The 18,859-nt window shown below is 41.2% G+C and overlaps 1 protein-coding gene and 1 pseudogene across 2 annotated transcripts in view; both read left to right on the top strand.

Moving 5' to 3' along the window:
• GCC2 (GRIP and coiled-coil domain containing 2) overlaps positions 1-18,859 on the top strand; it is a 73,654-nt gene that overhangs the window by 8,357 nt on the left and 46,438 nt on the right. For both annotated transcript variants that reach the window (XM_014589005.2, XM_027772934.1), the window contains 7 exons: positions 1,446-3,920; positions 4,757-4,829; positions 5,972-6,072; positions 6,177-6,275; positions 14,886-15,005; positions 17,357-17,521; positions 18,324-18,428. In XM_014589005.2, the coding sequence (XP_014444491.1) occupies positions 1,446-3,920; positions 4,757-4,829; positions 5,972-6,072; positions 6,177-6,275; positions 14,886-15,005; positions 17,357-17,521; positions 18,324-18,428 (3,138 nt within the window). The remainder of the gene's footprint in view (positions 1-1,445; positions 3,921-4,756; positions 4,830-5,971; positions 6,073-6,176; positions 6,276-14,885; positions 15,006-17,356; positions 17,522-18,323; positions 18,429-18,859) is intronic.
• LOC102477781 (differentially expressed in FDCP 8 homolog pseudogene) lies at positions 9,967-11,460 on the top strand (annotated as a pseudogene).

The raw sequence follows: 18,859 nt of genomic DNA, 5'->3' as shown, positions 1-18,859 counted from the left end.
CTGGATTCTCTGGCGCACATGGGAGGGTTCTGGGTTTACATCCCGAGACCTCACTCTAGGTTCGTGCATCCATGACCTAGAGCTGCTGTTGGGGGGGGGGGTCAAGGATCAGGACCCTTTGGGGGTGCTCTCTCTCTTTTTATCTCTCACTCACTTATGAAATCAATGTAAGTAATTTGTAAAATAAACCTAAAATAACAAATTACCCAACTACACAGAGGTAGACGTAATATTTACTTGCTGCACTGTTTAATCTTCCTTGTAACTATAGTGTCATTCTTTACTAAAGTTTTGTTTTAATTTTTTTTAGAGAATTAAAAATAAGTTTTTTAGAGAGAGAGCTTTGCTGTAGGGCATGTGTGCTTGTTAGAGAGAAAGAGAGAGACAGAAAGTGAGAAATCACCCCCAGAGGAATGGCCTTGCCACAGTCCCTTCTCCATTCTCCTCTTGGGGTTTTGGGCCCACACATGCACCCCCAGCATGAGTTTCAAGCCGTTGGGTCTGGGACTCAAACTGCTCTTGACGGCTTGGTTGTCCAGCGACGTAACCATTACATCATCTGCTAGTCCCTATTATTTATATTTTAATTTGACCAGAGAGAGAGAAAGGGAAGGTGAGAAAGCTACCCGCCAGGTCTGGGGCTCAAACCACAGTTGGACATGTGGGTGTTTATCGCCTTAACCACCACACCACCTGCTGGCACTGTTCACCAAAAATTTTTGAAAGTCAGTTTTCCCATGTCACTCTAGATTCCACTATCTACTCAGTTTTAGGATGTTCAGTAGCAGGCTTGTACTTTCTTACCTGTTAGTTACCTGATCTGGGTTCATTTTTTCCCAAAACTCTTATTAATGTATACAGTTGCTGTAAGTTAAAGCTTTGTGTTAAACAACTTGTGTAATTTATCACCTTTTTTTTTTTTCTTAATAATAGGTGTTTGCTATAGGGTGCATGTGCTCACTGGAGAGAGAGAGAAAAAGGAAAAGTGAGAAATCACCCCCTACCCCAGGAGAGTTGGCCACCTCACGATCCCTTCTCCATTCTCCTGTTGGGATTCTGGGCACGTAGGCACATGCACCTGGCATGATTTTCAAGTCATTGGGTATGGGATTCAAACCACAGTTGGCCATGTGGGAGTTCAGCACCTTAAACACCACACCACCTGCTGGCCCTAGTTTATCACTTGTTAAAATCATACTTAAAGACTTCTTAGTTTTCAGTTATTACTTCGAGGGAAAGGTCTAGTATTCCAGATAGATACTGTTATATGCAAGGTGTGGGCAGAATCTCAAGCAATTCTTGGGCTCTTAATATCATACTTCTCTAGGCACAGTTCTGCTCATTTTCATTTTCTTCCTTGTTAGCCTACTTCTAATATTGTTCCTGAGGGCAAGGATCTCTTTTGTCTTACTTAAATAACTTAAGTGTGTTTATTTTTCTAATAGGATTCTGTGACTAAGATGGAGGATGTGCGGAAGGAGTTCGAACAATCACATAGAAATTATGTGAAGGAAATTGAAAATTTGAAAAATGAATTGATGGCACTACATTCCAAACACAATGAAGATAAAGCTAGCTTACAAAAGGAACTGGAAGAAGCAATTAATAAACAATTAGAGCTTTCAGAACAACTTAAATTTCGGTGTGCCTCTGAAGATAATGTTCAGAAATTACAAGAAGAAATTGAGAAAATTAGACCAGCCTTTGAGGAGCAAATTTTATGTCTGCAGAAACAGTTAGAAGCTACCACTGATGAAAAGAAGCAAGAAATTACTCATCTCCAGAAAGTCATTGAAACTAATTCTCAGCATTACCAAAAAGATATTAATACCTTGCAAGAAGAGCTGTTGCAGCTAAAAGCCATCCACCAAGAAGAGGTGAAAGAATTGTTGTGCCAAATTGAAGCATCAGCTAAAGAACATGAAGCAGAAGTCATTAAGTTAAACCAAGTAAAAGAGAACTCGATGAAACAGTGTGAGGCAAATGAGAAGAACATTCAAGAGAAACATGAATATGAGTTAGAAAATTTAAGAAAAGCTACCTCAGATCCTTACCAAGACAATCAGATGTGTACTGCACTCTTAGAAGAAGATACTGTTGTAGAACAAGTAGTAAATGAAAAAGTCAAACACTTAGAAGATACCTTAAAAGAACTGGAGTCTCAACATAGTATCTTAAAAGATGAGGTGACATACATGAATAACCTTAAATTAAAACTTGAAATGGATGCCCAACATATAAAAGATGAGTTTTTTCATGAACGAGAAGACTTAGAATTTAAAATTAACGAATTGTTACTAGCTAAAGAAGATCAGGGCTCTGTAATTGAAAAATTAAAATCTGAACTAGAAGATGTAAATAAACAGTTGTGTTGTGCTGTAGAACAACATAACAAAGAAGTACAGAGTCTTAAGGAACAACATCAGAAGGAAATATCAGAACTACATGAGACGTTTTTGTCAGATTCAGAAAAAGAAAAATTAACATTAATGTTTGAAATACAGGGTCTTAAGGAACAGTGTGAAAACCTTCAGCAAGAAAAACAAGAAGCAATCTTAAATTATGAGAGTTTACGAGAGATTATGGAAATTTTACAGACAGAACTGGGGGAATCTGCTGGAAAAATAAGTCAAGAGTTTGAATCAATGAAGCAACAGCAAGCATCTGATGTCCATGAACTGCAGCAGAAGCTCAGAACTGCATTTAATGAAAAAGATGCTCTTCTCGAAACTCTGAACCGGCTCCGGGAAGAAAATGAAAAGTTATTGTCTCAGCAAGAGTTAGTACCAGAACTTGAAACTGCCATAAAGAACCTTCAAGAAAAGAATGAAGTGTACTTAGTCAGTCTCAGTCAGAGAGACATCACATTACAAGGATTAGAAGCAAAGATAAGTTGTCTTACTGAGGAAAGAGATGAATTCGTAAGTAAAATAAAACGTTCTCATGAAGAGATGGATAATCTCCATAAAAAATGTGAAACGGAAGAAAGAGTGATTATAGAACTTAGAGAGAAAATGGAACGAACAACCCAGTACAGCAGTGAACTAGAGCAAAAGGTAAATGAGTTAACAGGAAGACTAGATGAAACTTTAAAAGAAAAGGATCAAAACGACCAAAAACTAGAAAATCTTACAGCTCAAATAAAAACTCTCTCTGAAGACCAGGAAGCATTGTCATCTGAAATGCATTCTCTTTCTGAGGAAAATAATAGGCTCAGTTCAGAAAAAAACCAGTTGAGTAGGGATTTGGACTCCCTTCTGTCTCAAAAAGAAGGAGATCTTAGCCTTAAAGAACATATTACTGAATTAGAAAAGAAAATTCAGTTAATGGTTGAAGAACAAGATAGTTTAAGTAAACTACTTGAAAATGAGCGAGTTCAGAAGTTATTCGTCAAAACTCAGTTGTATAGTTTTCTGAAACAAATGGGATTGACAGTTTCAGAAGAAAATGAAGAGCAAGATGCCACAAATGTTCTACAAGCTGTGGGTGAATCCTTAGCAAGAAGAGAGGAGGAGCAGCACAGCTTGGTTTCTCAGTATGAAGAAAGGGTATTACAGTTAGAAAAAGAGGTTAAGTGCCTTCGAGAAGAGAACATAGCACAGCGCGAAGAATTTAGTTCTTTGCTGAGCGCCCATGAGCAAGAAAAAGTTCTCTTAAGGGAAGAGTTAGAAGAAACCCTGTCAGAAAAAGAGGCCCTGCAAATTGATCTTCTAGAAATGAAGAATGCTAATGAAAAAATAAAGCTTGAAAATCACAATCTCTTAATTCAAGTTGAAGAAGCCTCTCAGACATTATGTAGTAAAAACGATATCTGTGAGGGAGAAAAATCGTTTATAGAGGAACAGGAAAACCTAAGGCCATTACTAGAACAAAGAGAGTCCGAATTACGAGAGATGACAGCAGAATTGATATCATTAAAGGTACTATTTTAATTGTATTCAAAAAAATTTAAAAAAAAAACAATTCTTAGTTCTAGTTAGACACTCTAGAAAATATGTACATTAATATTTTTAACAACTTGAAGTCAAGTGAATTTTTAATATTTAAACCATAAAAAATATGAAACGGAAGAAAGAGTGACAAATGGCAAATTTCTGAAAAGTTGGAAAAATATTTTCATGTTATGTATCATGTTTAATGCATTGATCATTCTTTTGGTTTTAGTGAGTCTGGAAAAGTCATGACATATTTTTGTTTTCCTATGTAAAAATGCATCATGACTTTTCCAACCACCCAATAGATCATTTTTAAATCTTGAACTTAAATTAATTGATTGGGGTCTAAATGTCCTGATCAAAAAGATGTAACTACTTGTTGGCAAAACTACAAGTAAACATGAAAAACAAATTTTTTCTTGTGTGCTATCCAAAGTAACTTTCTTTAAGAGTACTGTTACCGCAAAAAGTGGGCTATATTGGTATCTCTCCTTAATTAGAATTTTCAGATTTTCTCAAACTTCCATTGAAAACTCTAACCATTCGTTTTTTTCTTATTCTGTATTTATTTGCTATGTGTTAGGTTATTTGTGTTGGCCTTAGACATTACCACTTTTAATGGTAAATGCTATAAGCATGATAAGGTCAGTATTACCTAGACTATCAAAGGAAGAAAAAGACTATTAACCAAATTGCTTTTTGTATGACTTCTTTTTGATAATTTGCTCATGTTTTAACATGGTGGCCAGTTCATCATAGGGAATGAAACTAATTCTGTTTTTTTGAGTTATTGTTTTTGTTTTTGTCCTCACAACATCTAGGATTACTTAGCGAAATCGTCTTCTGTGAAAAATGATCAACTCTCTTCAGTAAAAGAGCTGGAAGAAAAAATAGGTAATGGTGTCACAGATTCTTGTTAGTGTTGGAAAAGAATGGGAAATATGGCAGCCAACTAGTGAGTTGTTAAAGTCACGGGAGAAAGCTGTCTTCTCATGCCCCTATTCTGTCCCTCCCCCATGGTTGCCTTCCTTTCAAAATGTTTCTTACTGTTGTTTAGTCCTGAGAAAGGACTGGCATGACTCTCTGTATAAGTGGTTCCATGGTGGTTTCTGGATTTTTCATTCAAATCTTATTTGAATGCCCAGCTGGCCTAAACAGTATAATAGGTGATTAAGGTATAACCCATGTGTTCAGAGAGCTCACTGCCAGGAGGAGCTCTAGTTGAACTGGTTCGAAGTGTGGACGAGATACAGTGCTGACAGCACAGGAAGTTGCTTATTTTGAGTTAGGAGAAACATCCCCAGATAGGGTCTTCAGTTTGGTCTTGAAGATCGAGAAATGTAACATGAAAAGGGCATCCTGATAAAAAGGAACAGCAAGTACTTGCATTTTAACGCCTATAACGTCAAGAAGCACACTGGTTCTGTCTGGGGGGAGGAGCCCAGTGACATGCACTCTGTGACGCGCAGAGGCCTAGGGGTCTTACCGTAACATTTACTCCTGGCAGAGCAATACAAGGAGCTCTCATATTCCCATTTGAAGTGAAGAAACAAAGGCTTAAGACTAAAATAAGCAAGTACATTGAATTTTTAGTTCATATACAAAAGGCCTTAAAAATTCATGAGAAATGCATTTTGTGGGAAAAAACTTGGATTTCAAGATAGTTTACACCAAAATAAGCTGATAATTCAATATCATCTTCTCGTGAACTTTTTTTTGGGGGGGGTGGAGATATTTTTGCTATAGGGTGTGTGCGCTTGCCAGAAAGACAGAAAGCAAGAAATCACCCCCCAGGGGGGATGGCCACACCACAATCCCTTTTCCATTCTCCTCTCGGGATCTTGGGCACACACACACGCGCGCGTGCCTGGTGTAAGTTTAAGCCACCAGGTCCGGGACTCAAACCGCGGTCAACTACATGGGAGTCTAGCGCCATAGCCATTATGCCAACTGCTGGTCCCAACTTTTCATGAACTTCATAAAGTCCCTTTATGTAATCTTTTCTATTTTCTATTTTTTGATTTTCAATTTTTTAGGAAATCTGGAAAAAGAATCCAAAGAGAAGGAGGAGAAAATAAATAAGCTAAAGCTAGTTGCTGTGAAGGCAAAGAAAGAGCTAGATTCTAGCCGAAAAGAGGTGAGCCTACTTAAAGATGCAATGTTTAGGGATCTCACATTTTAGAAAATCAAGAATTTTCTCTTCAGGAAAAACTCTTTCACTGTACCGTTTGTTAAAAACAGACCCAAACTCTGAGGGAAGAGCTCGAAGCTGTTCGGTCAGAAAAGGATCAGTTATCTACTTCCATGAGAGATCTCATTCAAGGAGCAGAAAGCTATAAGGTAAAATAACCGTTCTGATATCAAGTTATGTTCATAACTTCTGCATTAAGACACGCACTGGGAATGTAAAATCCTTGTCCATAAAACAGTTACCTTGTATTTCAGTACATCTGTTTCTATTTGTACAATGTGGTAGAATCCTAATATCAAGATTTTAAGGTAGCTTAGCTTTTAATAGTGCCTTTAAACTATCATTTCTTTAAAGTGAAATTCTACTTTGGGATTTTCTATAAAAGCAATAATAAAAAAGTAATTAAATACTATTATTTAATATTATTCTGACCAAGTGAATACATTCAAAGCCAAAATAAAAGGTCTAATGAAAAGGTGAAAACATCGGGAACCAGCAGTTAGCGTAATGGCTATGTCGCTGGACTCCCACGAAGTCAACCACAGTTCGCATCTGGGATCCGGTGGCATAAAACTCACGCCCAGTGCGTGTGCGTGCGTGCCCAGGATCCCAAGAGGAGAATGGAGGAGAAGGGATTGCGGTGTGGCCATCCCCCCTGGGGGGTGATTTCTCGCTTTCTGTCTCTATGTCTCTCTCTCTGTCTGTCTGTCAAGCGCACGCGCCCTATAGTGAAAACCTCTTCAAAAAAAAAAAAAAAAGGTGAAAACATCGTTAGTAGCTTGTCTACCTTAATAACATGAGAATCTATTACACACAATAAAAGAAATAAAAATATATACCCCAGCTCAGGATGGTACAACTAATCTGGAAGGCTGGGGCCACAGGCAAGGCCCAGATTGATGTCCTGGACCAAAAATAGTAACAAAGTAGAACAGAATCACCACATACAAAATAAACACTATTATATTTCTTCATGTATTCATTTATTTTTATAGCTCAGTATTTATTTGCAAATATTTATGTGGTCAAGCCAAGCTCTAATTACAGTGGTCCCTTTTATTTGCAAAAGATACTTTTCAGAATCCCCAGTTGATACTCACCACTGCAGATGCTACTAAGCCCTTTCTATATTGTTTTATGCTCTACATACGGTAAAGTTTAATTTATAAATTAGGAACAGTAAGAGAGTAACTGAATTATTATGTTGAATAATAACTAATTATAAAATGGAACAACTAGAACAATACACTGTAATAAAAGTTACATAAATGTAGGCTTCGTCTCTCAAAATACCGCATTATACCGTATTATACTTAATGTACTCACCCGTTTTCTGACCGGTTGACTGTGGGTAACTGAAACCACAAGAAGTGAATCCATGGGTGAGGGGAGACAACCTGCTGGAGTAGGTGGTGGTGGTCAGGCAAGTAGGAGGCTTCGTAAGGGTTCCACAAGGGATCAAACTACAAGTTTGCTGTGGTACAAAAATTTTGAGATCCTGGGACCAGCAGTTGGTGTAATGGCTGTGTCACTGGACTCCCATGTAGTCAACTGCAGTTCAAGTCCTGGGCCCAGCGGTTTAAACTCATGCCGGGCATGTGTGCATGCGTGCCCAAGATCCCAACAGGAGAATGGAGAAGGGATTGCAGTGTGGCCATACCCCCTGGGGAGTGATTTCTTGCTTTCTGTCTCTGTCTTTCTGGCAAGTGCACATGCCCTATAGCAAAAACCCCTCCAAAAAAATTTTTGAAATCCATGTACACTTTAACATAATAAGCATTTTCTGTGTACTCTTTGAAGTCCTCATAATTACCTGTCCTCTTAGAACTTAAATTCTAGTACAATGACAAGTAAGCAAAAACCCTGGATACCTGCTCTGTAGAAAAGTAAAGGTGGGTAAGAAGGGAGCAGTAATCAAATGGGACTTATCGGGAAGAGGAAATTCCATAGTAGGCAAAAACAGTTCTTTAGGAATTCTAATGAGAAGTTTTGGCACTTAATGAAAATTACAAAACTTACATAGGAGGACTGAATGTACAGAAACGGGAATTCTTTCCCCTCCTACCCGCTCTCCTCGGTTGCCAGAGGACACATGTGTTCTCTACAGAGAGAAGGGGAAAGTGCCCTCCCACAGCAGGGTGTGGGCACGCTGCAATCTCTTTTCCTCTATCCATCCTGTCAGGATTTTGGTTTGTTCAAGCCTTCAGGGCCAGGATTCAAACCACGGCAGCCCTGTGGGATCCAGCGCCCTGTTCACAGGGCTAAACTATGGTACTGGACCAGCCCTTTCATTGTTTCTTCTGTCTCTGTAAAGAATACTGTTGGTATTTTGGTATATATCACATTGAATCTGTGGATCCCTTTTGATAGTATGAACATTTTAGTAATATTGATTCTTGCACATCATGAACACAGGATCTTTGTATTTTTATGTGTCTTCACATTTGTTTTTTTCCAGGTTTTTGCCATAGTGCTCATGTGCTTACCAGAGAGCGAGAACGTGAAAATGACAGGGAGAGATCACCTATGTGGGGGACTGGCCGTGCACTGCAGTCAGTTCTCCACTCTCCTAAGTTTCTGGACATGTGTGCACATGTGCCCGATTTGATTTTCAAGCCTCCAGGTCCAGCACTCAAACTGTGGTTGGCCTTGGGGACCAGCACTTTAATTACCATGCCACCTGTTGGCCTCCGTTTTTTTTTAATCAGTGTTTTATAGTTTTCATTGTTGAGATCATTTACTCGCTCAAATGTATTCCTAGGTGGGCTTTTTTTGTTTGTTTTATAGCTGTTATAAGTAGGATTACATTCTTGATTTTTTATTTTAGCTAGTTCTTTATTGGTGTATAGAAATGCTACTGAATTTTATATATTGGTTTTGTATCCTACAACTTTACTGAATATATCAGTTCTAAGAATTTTATAGCAAATCCTTTAGAATATTATCATTTGGAAACAATTTGATTTCCTCTTCTGCAATTAGTGTGCCCGTTATTGCTTTTCTTCCCTAGTTGCTCTGGCTAGCATTCCCAATGTTATGTTGAATAACAATGGTGAGAGTGGGGATTCCTGTCTCGTTCCAGTTGTTTTCTTTTCCCTATTCAGTTTGATGGTAGTTCCAGGTTTGCCATGCTTTTATCATTTAGAGGTATTTTCCTTTTATTTCTAATCCATGTAGAGTTTTTGTCATGAAATGTAATTGGATATATGACAGTGCCTTATAAGTCCCTTGTTTAAGAAACTTACTTAAATTTGGCCCAACATGTGGTATGGTAGTTCAGGTGTTAGACTCTCACATGACCACTGCAGTTTAAGTCCTTGACCTAGCGGCTTGGTCGAGAGAGAGAGCACATGCCCTGTTGCAAATTTAAAATAATAATAATAATAAAGAAAATTAATATATAATTCTTTAAATTTTATAGATGGACTTACTCATCTTTCATGAGCCAGTTAAATTAGGAGCTTGCTTCTCTATATTTTAGGAGATTTTTCATCTAATTTATTAATTTCTTCTGGAGGTAGACCAGGTATACCAATTTATTTGTTTAAAACGATTGATTTCATGGTTATAACATTATCTCAATAGGCTGAGGCCATACGGTCAGCTCAGATTTGATTCCCAGCATACTCTAAGAAAGGTGATGTGGTGACACACCTGCAGTCCTAGCACTGGGGGTGCTGAGACAATTCCACCTGCAATAAAACAGTAGAACTTAAGGTATATTTAGAAGTGCTGAAGTGTTCGAGATCGTTGATCACTTTTGGAGCAGCCCACTGGGTACAACGTAGCCAAGTCTGCTATGCAGGTGGCAGTGTAGCGAGGGCAGCTGCAGTCAGGTGGAATGCTATGGAATATGATGAGAGACAGGTCCGGTTCTGGAAGGCCCATCTCAACCCTGTCAGCAAGCTGTGTGGGCCAAGGCAGCATGAGCAGGGTCCTGATGAGGAAGGCCCAGACGTCCCTTCTGAAGTGGCCCTTCCTAAGCTGCCACCTGGGAGCCGCAGCTCCACTGCACGGAGCACAAGATGGGTGTGATGGGCGTTGGCTCTTCTGCGACCACTTCTCTCGTCCCGTGGGTCTGCTCCTGGCTCCAGTATCCAGCAGCTGGCAATTGAGAAGGGTCAGGAGGTGATCTGGAGCTTCCTGAGCAGTCGGAGAAACATAAAGATGCCGTGGTGGGGCTCATCCACCTCCAGCTGAAGCTCCAGGGGCTGACGGACCCCAGTGAGGATGAGCCCATGATCCGAGTCCTCCTCAGCACCACTTCAGTTAGTACCAGGAGCAGAGCCAGAGTGTCCGGCAAGCCCGTGACAAGTGCAGCACGTCCTCAGGGGCTCGCTCAGACCTGTACACTGGCCACGGGCTGGTACCGCTGTCACAGCAAGTGCCTGAACCTTGTCTCCCAGCCCTGTGTGAGCTCTCCCTCCTCCTATCGTGGGGTCGTTGTTCACTTCACTAATGAGAAAACTCAAGGCAAGGCTGAGAAGAGGAGGAGTCTGAAGGGTGGAAACTCTGGTCCAGCTTGCTGTCTCCCTTGCAGTGGGCCAAGGGAGGATGGACACGTGGTGGAAGCTGGGGAGGGGGGCCTGCACCACTGATGCCTGCTCCGCCCCTCCACGGGGCGTGTCCAGTGAGGCACGGCACTGTGACGACACAGGCTGTCGTCCCCACACATGTCCTACACAGCGGAGACTTCGAGCCACATGAGGTGTCTCCCAGCAGCATGCGCTTCTGGCACTTACGGTGTTGCAGTGCTCCGGCTCCAAGAGATCAACCCTCTGCTGATCAACTACGTGGAGGAGCTGCTAGACATCCAGACACAGCGCCGGACATCCTGCTCACGAAGCCAGACTTCATCACGTGCAAGGAGGCCGTGGAGGCACGTCTGCTCTGCAGGACCAGCAGTATTCTGCAGAGAACGATGAGACGTTTCTGGTCCAGGACCTCCTGGAGGTGCACAGGCGCCCCTCAGCTGATCGCTCATGGAGACCCACACACACTTGGCCAAGCACAAGCTGGACCATGAATGGTCCCAGGCCAAGGGCTTAGTGTGCAAGTATTTTATTAAGAGGGCGGCATGCTATTCCCCTGTGGCAGCCTCACATCCACATGCACTGACTCTCAGCTATCTTTAACAGGGACTGGTAATGTCACAAGTCAACCATGTGCCCAAAGTGTGCCCAGCTCACCCTGGAGAAGCACTTGTTCTTTGAAGAGTCTGGTTCGAATGTAGATTCCTGGGGCACTCCGAGGGGAGCACCAGGCCCCCAGCCTGCCTGTCTGCCACCCACCCTGCTGGTCATTGCCAAAGTCAAGGTGTACATTCAACTCTGAAGACCTCCTGGGCGCAGCACCCAGACTTTTTTCCCCTATGGACTAGAGGAGAAACAGCAGTGCCCATGAGGACTGCCCCTCCTCAGGACCCTCATGTCTTTGGCTTTTCAGAGACCCTGGCTAGTTTGCTCCTGCTCATCCCCCATGGACCTGCTCCTCTGTGGCCTCCTGAGGTCCTTCTGAGTCCTGGGGTGACCATCCAGTGGTGTTAGCCGTCTTTCCTGTGCAAAGGGAGCAGAAGGGCCATGGAGCTTTTCCCAGCTGGATACACCTGCTCCCACTTCGACCCGGTCTGCTGCCTCCTTTCCCTGAGCTGGTAGCCAGGGGGTACTAAGGGAGGCTCCTAGTTAGGCCGCAAGTTGGTTAGAATAGGTCTGAATGGCATTTCTCAGGACCAGATTTTCCTGAATAATTCTGTCTTGCTGCCCCAGTGCTTTGGAGGGGTTTTGTGAGATGAGCAGCCAGAGCCTTTGTTTGGGATCCAAGGTTGGGAGCTGAGAGCATTTGCTCACAGGAGCCTGGGCAGGAAGCCTAGAGCCCAGCAGGAAGACCAGGCCATAGGGATGTGTCCAGACCCTGTCTCAAGATGACCAAGAGCTCCTACACAGCAGAGCTCTTCAGTGGCGGAGCAACACTCACCTTGGCATTCACACTTTACAGACCATGTGCTCCAGGAGGGCCCCAGGCAGGGATGTTACACAGCTTCCTGGCCTTTTGCCCCTTTCCTTCTCGTCATGGTCTGTGCTTGGCTCCAGGTGCACACAGCTGACACATGGTAGGCAGGGGTCAGGGAACAGAGCTCCGAATCCATCCTCAGGACCAGGAAGCCCAAGAGGAGACACGTGACTCAGTAGGAAGTCAGCTGCCTGTCTGAGGGGCATACAGACAGCATCACACCCTTGCTGGCCCCTCTGCACCATAAGAAAAGGATGCTGTCATCCTGCCCACATGCGGCACTAGGACTCTCGTCTGTCCTGTTTCTCCATGTGGAGAATGAGAGGGTGGCACTGGCCTGCCGCGGGGTGGGTTACTGCTGTTCTTCAATGTGAAATGAGGTCAAGTCAGCAGGTCTCTGCTGCCCCTTCCTCTCTGGGGTAGAAGAAGGGATTAAAGCCAGATGCCCTTTCTTGTGCCCTAAATCTGCACATTTCTCACCACTGTCACATTTTTGTCATAGAGATGTTGGCCATCCTGAATCTCCTATGTAACCCACATCTCCTCAGGCTGGATACAAGGCACTGCACCCACAGAAAAAGTTAGCTGTGTGTCCACAGCTGCCATTAGTTGGACAAAGGATGGGGTGCCTTTTTTACCACCACCCTCCTGGAAACCTCCCCTGCTACTTTCCCATCCACCCCTTCTGGATGACAAAGTCTTTTGAACAGAATCATGTGAATCTTCCTGCACGTCCACAGCATGGTAGGGAGAACCCTGCAAGGAAGCAGTCTCACAGCCAGCACCTTGTAAGAGAGTATGCCTGAGGGTGGCCCATGCAGTGGGGGCTGGCCTGAGGGAGGCCTGGTGGTAACAGTGCCACTGTCACGGCCTTAATAAATACGTGTTCCCAGAAATAAGTTACAAAATAAAGGCATATTGCTCAGCTCCATTAGATTCCTCAGAAAGCATCATTATAAAAGATGATGAATACTTTTGTAGTTTACTTATAAATTTAGCTAAACATTTTCTTTTACTTTCCTTCTTTTTTTATTTTTTAAACTGCCAGAGGACACAGGTACAAGACATACAGGGAGAAAGCACCTTCCCATGGGATGTGGTCACATCACAATCCCTCCTCCATTTCTCCTCGTTGGGATTTCGAACATGCACACACATAAGCCTGGCTTGTTTCTCAAGCCAGAGCCAAGATTTGAACCACAGTCAGCCATGTGGGTTCCATCTCTTAAACATTAGGACATGGGACCAGCCTAACAATTTATTTTTCGGTGTGCCAATAAATCACTTATAACTTTTATCAATTTATTAAAAGATCTGGATGCTAAAAAAGTCCTAAAGGTACAATAATTTGTGATTATTCAGGTGCTTAGAAGCATCTGCGTACCCATCAAGGAAGTAGACCATTATGTACCTAGCATTCATTTTTTTTTGTTCCAAGGCTTCCTTTAGGAGTCACACTTGACTAAAGTCAGAATTTCCTGTGAGGAGCCATTGTTTACCAGAGTCATCCTTGGCATAGCAATTTTTTATAATCTGTGTAGCTATTGACAACTGTAAGGAGCATAATGAGTAAAAATGAAAAAGTCTGGAAAGAATTGAAGGTAATAAAGATCTGATCTTCAGAAGAGTCCACACAAATACTAAGCAACCACAGAATCTTCAGGTAAAAAATGTGGACAAACAAATCTATAAACCAGATTCTAGATCGCTAGTACCTGTCTCACCAGTCAACTCTACATGGGCAGACCAAAACTGAAACTCAGATTTTAACACTCTGCCACAAGGTAGACAAATAGTTAACAATGTGTAAATCAGAATTAGAAACAAAGGCTGGCCAAGAATGGGATTTGGTAAGCTAGAGCTGACAGGGTATAAATGCCTCCATAAGACCACCAGGGGAGCTTGCCAGGTAGAGCCAGGGACTTAGGGCTCCTGGTCCAGACGAAGGCCACTGCAGGCCTCCTCCTTGTGGCTCTGACGGTAGGAGCCAGGTGAATATTATCTCAGTGGGGCTTCTAAAGACATTTACAAACAATGGTAAATTAATAAATGGGAAAGAGAATAGTCAGAAATTATGCAGGAACTAACACAAAACAGCATTTGTAAGGAGAAGGAAGAGAAAGAAAAACCTACAAGTAGTCTGGAGACAGCAGCTTATTTACATATTTTGGGAGATAACCTCACTGCAGAATATCAGAAAAGTCAGTCTGAACATTCTATCCTTGAGTTGGCCAACTAAGACTATCAAGGAAAAACATTCGGTTGGTTTTGGATTCTTTAGAAAATACTAAGTTTTCCTGCAAACTATGAGCAGCTGTGTTTATGTGGTAATGCTCTTCCATTTGCACTGCTGCCTTACATTAGAACGGGCCCAGGACATCGCCTTATCTGAATTCTTCAGGTGCAGTTTATAGTTGTTCAGGTTAAACTTTTCATTCTCCCTTCTTAAATTTTGTTTACATTTCAGAAGGGTTTCTTTTGTTCACAAGTAGAATGTTTATGATCTTGGAGGTGTTATATATGCTTAAATTTTCTTTCCATTTATTATCCCCCCCATACTAAAAGTGATCTGGATTATGGTAATTTATTATCTAATGCCAGCTGGTATTGCATGAAATGGTGAGCGTGGGTAAATATTTTAAGCATCCACAGTGGACTTAAAAATCCCGTGTCAAGATAGTGTGATGATAAAGTGTGACCTGAGGAATGTATAATATCCTAAAGTTAAGACCTTTTGTCTTTTATTGAAGAATCTTTTATTAGAATATGACAAGCAGTCAGAGCAGTTGGATATGGAAAAAGAACGAGCTGATAATTTTGAACATCATATAGAAGACCTTATGAAACAATTAAGAAATTCAACTTTTCAGGTAATTTTAAGTTGAGTAAATCAGAAGTGAACATTGTAATAAATATATTTTAATCTCAATGCTTTGAATAAAAATTGTAAATTAGTATATAGCCAGAAGCTAAGTTAATTTCCCTTTTCCCTCCATTGACCTGAGAAGAATGTAACAAAATATTAGCAACTCTCCTGTCTTGCATAGTACTCTAACTTCCGTTTCCCTGGGGGTTCTCTTCCCATTTTTTCTTACCCTTTGCATTGATCAGTGTATCTGATCTGTTTTAAGGATTGGCCTTATTATCAGCAACAATAGTTTTCAAAAGTCGATCTTGATTTAACATTGTCATTCTGTGTCATTTTGTTTGAAATCTCCGCTATGCCAATATTCTCATACATCTCTCTCTCTCTTTTTTACAGGGTATAAATGCCTCCATAAGACCACCAGGGGAGCTTGCCAGGTAGAGCCAGGGACTTAGGGCTCCTGGTCCAGACGAAGGCCACTGCAGGCCTCCTCCTTGTGGCTCTGACGGTAGGAGCCAGGTGAATATTATCTCAGTGGGGCTTCTAAAGACATTTACAAACAATGGTAAATTAATAAATGGGAAAGAGAATAGTCAGAAATTATGCAGGAACTAACACAAAACAGCATTTGTAAGGAGAAGGAAGAGAAAGAAAAACCTACAAGTAGTCTGGAGACAGCAGCTTATTTACATATTTTGGGAGATAACCTCACTGCAGAATATCAGAAAAGTCAGTCTGAACATTCTATCCTTGAGTTGGCCAACTAAGACTATCAAGGAAAAACATTCGGTTGGTTTTGGATTCTTTAGAAAATACTAAGTTTTCCTGCAAACTATGAGCAGCTGTGTTTATGTGGTAATGCTCTTCCATTTGCACTGCTGCCTTACATTAGAACGGGCCCAGGACATCGCCTTATCTGAATTCTTCAGGTGCAGTTTATAGTTGTTCAGGTTAAACTTTTCATTCTCCCTTCTTAAATTTTGTTTACATTTCAGAAGGGTTTCTTTTGTTCACAAGTAGAATGTTTATGATCTTGGAGGTGTTATATATGCTTAAATTTTCTTTCCATTTATTATCCCCCCCATACTAAAAGTGATCTGGATTATGGTAATTTATTATCTAATGCCAGCTGGTATTGCATGAAATGGTGAGCGTGGGTAAATATTTTAAGCATCCACAGTGGACTTAAAAATCCCGTGTCAAGATAGTGTGATGATAAAGTGTGACCTGAGGAATGTATAATATCCTAAAGTTAAGACCTTTTGTCTTTTATTGAAGAATCTTTTATTAGAATATGACAAGCAGTCAGAGCAGTTGGATATGGAAAAAGAACGAGCTGATAATTTTGAACATCATATAGAAGACCTTATGAAACAATTAAGAAATTCAACTTTTCAGGTAATTTTAAGTTGAGTAAATCAGAAGTGAACATTGTAATAAATATATTTTAATCTCAATGCTTTGAATAAAAATTGTAAATTAGTATATAGCCAGAAGCTAAGTTAATTTCCCTTTTCCCTCCATTGACCTGAGAAGAATGTAACAAAATATTAGCAACTCTCCTGTCTTGCATAGTACTCTAACTTCCGTTTCCCTGGGGGTTCTCTTCCCATTTTTTCTTACCCTTTGCATTGATCAGTGTATCTGATCTGTTTTAAGGATTGGCCTTATTATCAGCAACAATAGTTTTCAAAAGTCGATCTTGATTTAACATTGTCATTCTGTGTCATTTTGTTTGAAATCTCCGCTATGCCAATATTCTCATACATCTCTCTCTCTCTTTTTTTTAGGTTTTTGCCATAGGGTATATGCACTCATCAGAAACAGAGAAAGTAAGAAGGAAAGTGAGAAATCCCCCTCCGGGGGTTGGTGACCACAGTGCACTTCTTTCTCCTCCATCCTTCTCTTGGGATTTTGGGCATGCATGTACATGCACCCAGTATGATTTCAAGCCTCCAGGTCTGGGACTCAAACCACAGTTGGCCGTATAGGAATCCAGTTTCTCATCCGCCATGCCATCTGCTGGCCCCACCTGGGGTTTTTTGTTTTGTTTTGTTTTGTTTTAATTGCCAGAGGGCACATATGCTCACCAGAGAGACAGGGAGAAGGAGAAAGCACCTCCTCGTGGGGTGTGGTTATTCCACATTCCCTTCTCCGTATCTCCTTTCTGTCAGGATTTTGGGCACACATGCACATAGCATGTTTTTCAAGCCACCAGGCCTGGGATTTTTCAGCCATGTGAGATCTTGCCCCCTTAACCAGTAGGCTGCAGGACCAGCACAGTGTACACTTCACTCTTCCCATTCTGTATGTATTTTCTGCATATTTACAGTAATGCATTATTTGTCATTCCAGTGTGAAAAATTAAATTCTGATAATGAAGATCTATTAGCTCGTATTGAGACACTGCAGTCTAATGCCAAGTTATTAGAAGCACAGATATTAGAAGTCCAAAGAGCCAAAGCAATGGTAGACAAAGAACTGGAAACTGAGAAACTTCAGAAAGAACAGAAAATAAAGGTAAAAACAGTCTTGTGAGATCAGATCACGAGTATCTATACTAGTGTTTCTAATCAGAGTATCGCAAGAGAGAGACTTACCAAGAGTAGCCTTTGTGAGTACTGCAGAGTTCTCGTTCATTCCTTAATGTATGCCAGCTATAAGCTTAAGAATCCAAGCTATGGTTTTTGATAGTATACTTTTTCATTCATTCATTCATTCATTCAGCCAATATTTATTACATCCATCACGGCCACCAAATATAGTAGTGAGCTAAATAGACATGGTCCTTGCTGTTGGGAGTGTTGTGGCCAATAAAGAAGATATACTTGAATCAAATATGCTTACAAATACAGAGATAGTTAAAACTGTATACTTTTTTTAAGCACAGTACTATGTATATAATGGGGAATGCAAATAAGTCTAAAGATTTAGGCAAGCTCGCTTCCATAAAACATGGCATATGAGTAGGCGTTAGAAAGTCAGGGGAGGCCTGAGGAGGGAAGCACATGCCAAGCAGAATGAACGACCTTCATAAAGGCTGTTCATGGAAGGAGAGGGTACTTGGAGAGAACTGAAGAAGGCTGTGGCCGGTGCGCAGCAAGAGCAGAGAACCATGAGGAGGTGGAGAAGCAGGGAGAGCACCTCAAGGGGCTGGGCTCCCAGGCCACAGGACGATGCTGGTATTTATTTAGGGGTATATTTTTAAACAGTGAAAGATGGCCAAACTTGTATTTTAATGCGTCCGATTCATTTTATAGCCCCTTAAAATTACTTTTGTAAATCTAGGTTGAGTTGGGATGGTTTTTATTTTTCATTTCAGGAACATACCAGTGTTGTAAATGAACTTGAAGATCTTCAGCTACAACTTCAAAAGGAAAAGAAACAACTTCAGAAAACTATGCAAGAATTAGAGCTGGTTAAAAAGGTACAGTAATGGGGGGACCAGCATGCAGCATTGTGGTTGAGGCACTGGACTCCCACATGGTCAACTAAAGTTCACGTCTTGGACCTGGTGGCTTGCTTTCTCACTTCTCCCACTCTCTCTCTCTCTCTCCCTCCCTGTCTCTGTCTGGTCAAACTAAAATATAATAATAATAAATACAATTAAATAATAAAATCTTTTTCTTAAAAAAAGGCAAGGTAATGTACTAGTGTCAACACTGATGTCAGTATTCATACTAAGTTATTACATACACATTGAAAAGGAATGATTCAAATTGTTATTGTGGGACTAAAATAATCTTACGAATTTTTTGCCTCAAAAAATTGAAAATTTGGGGGATCAGCAGATGGCATAATGGCTACATCGCTGGTCTCCCATATAGTCAACCACAGTTCGAGCCCCAGACCCCACGG

Source organism: Tupaia chinensis, unplaced genomic scaffold (genome assembly GCF_000334495.1).
Source record: "Tupaia chinensis unplaced genomic scaffold, TupChi_1.0 Scaffold000041_1, whole genome shotgun sequence".
Lineage (NCBI taxonomy): Eukaryota > Metazoa > Chordata > Mammalia > Scandentia > Tupaiidae > Tupaia > Tupaia belangeri.
Note: the sequence above shows the minus strand (reverse complement) of the source record. Positions and strands in the feature narration are given on the sequence as shown.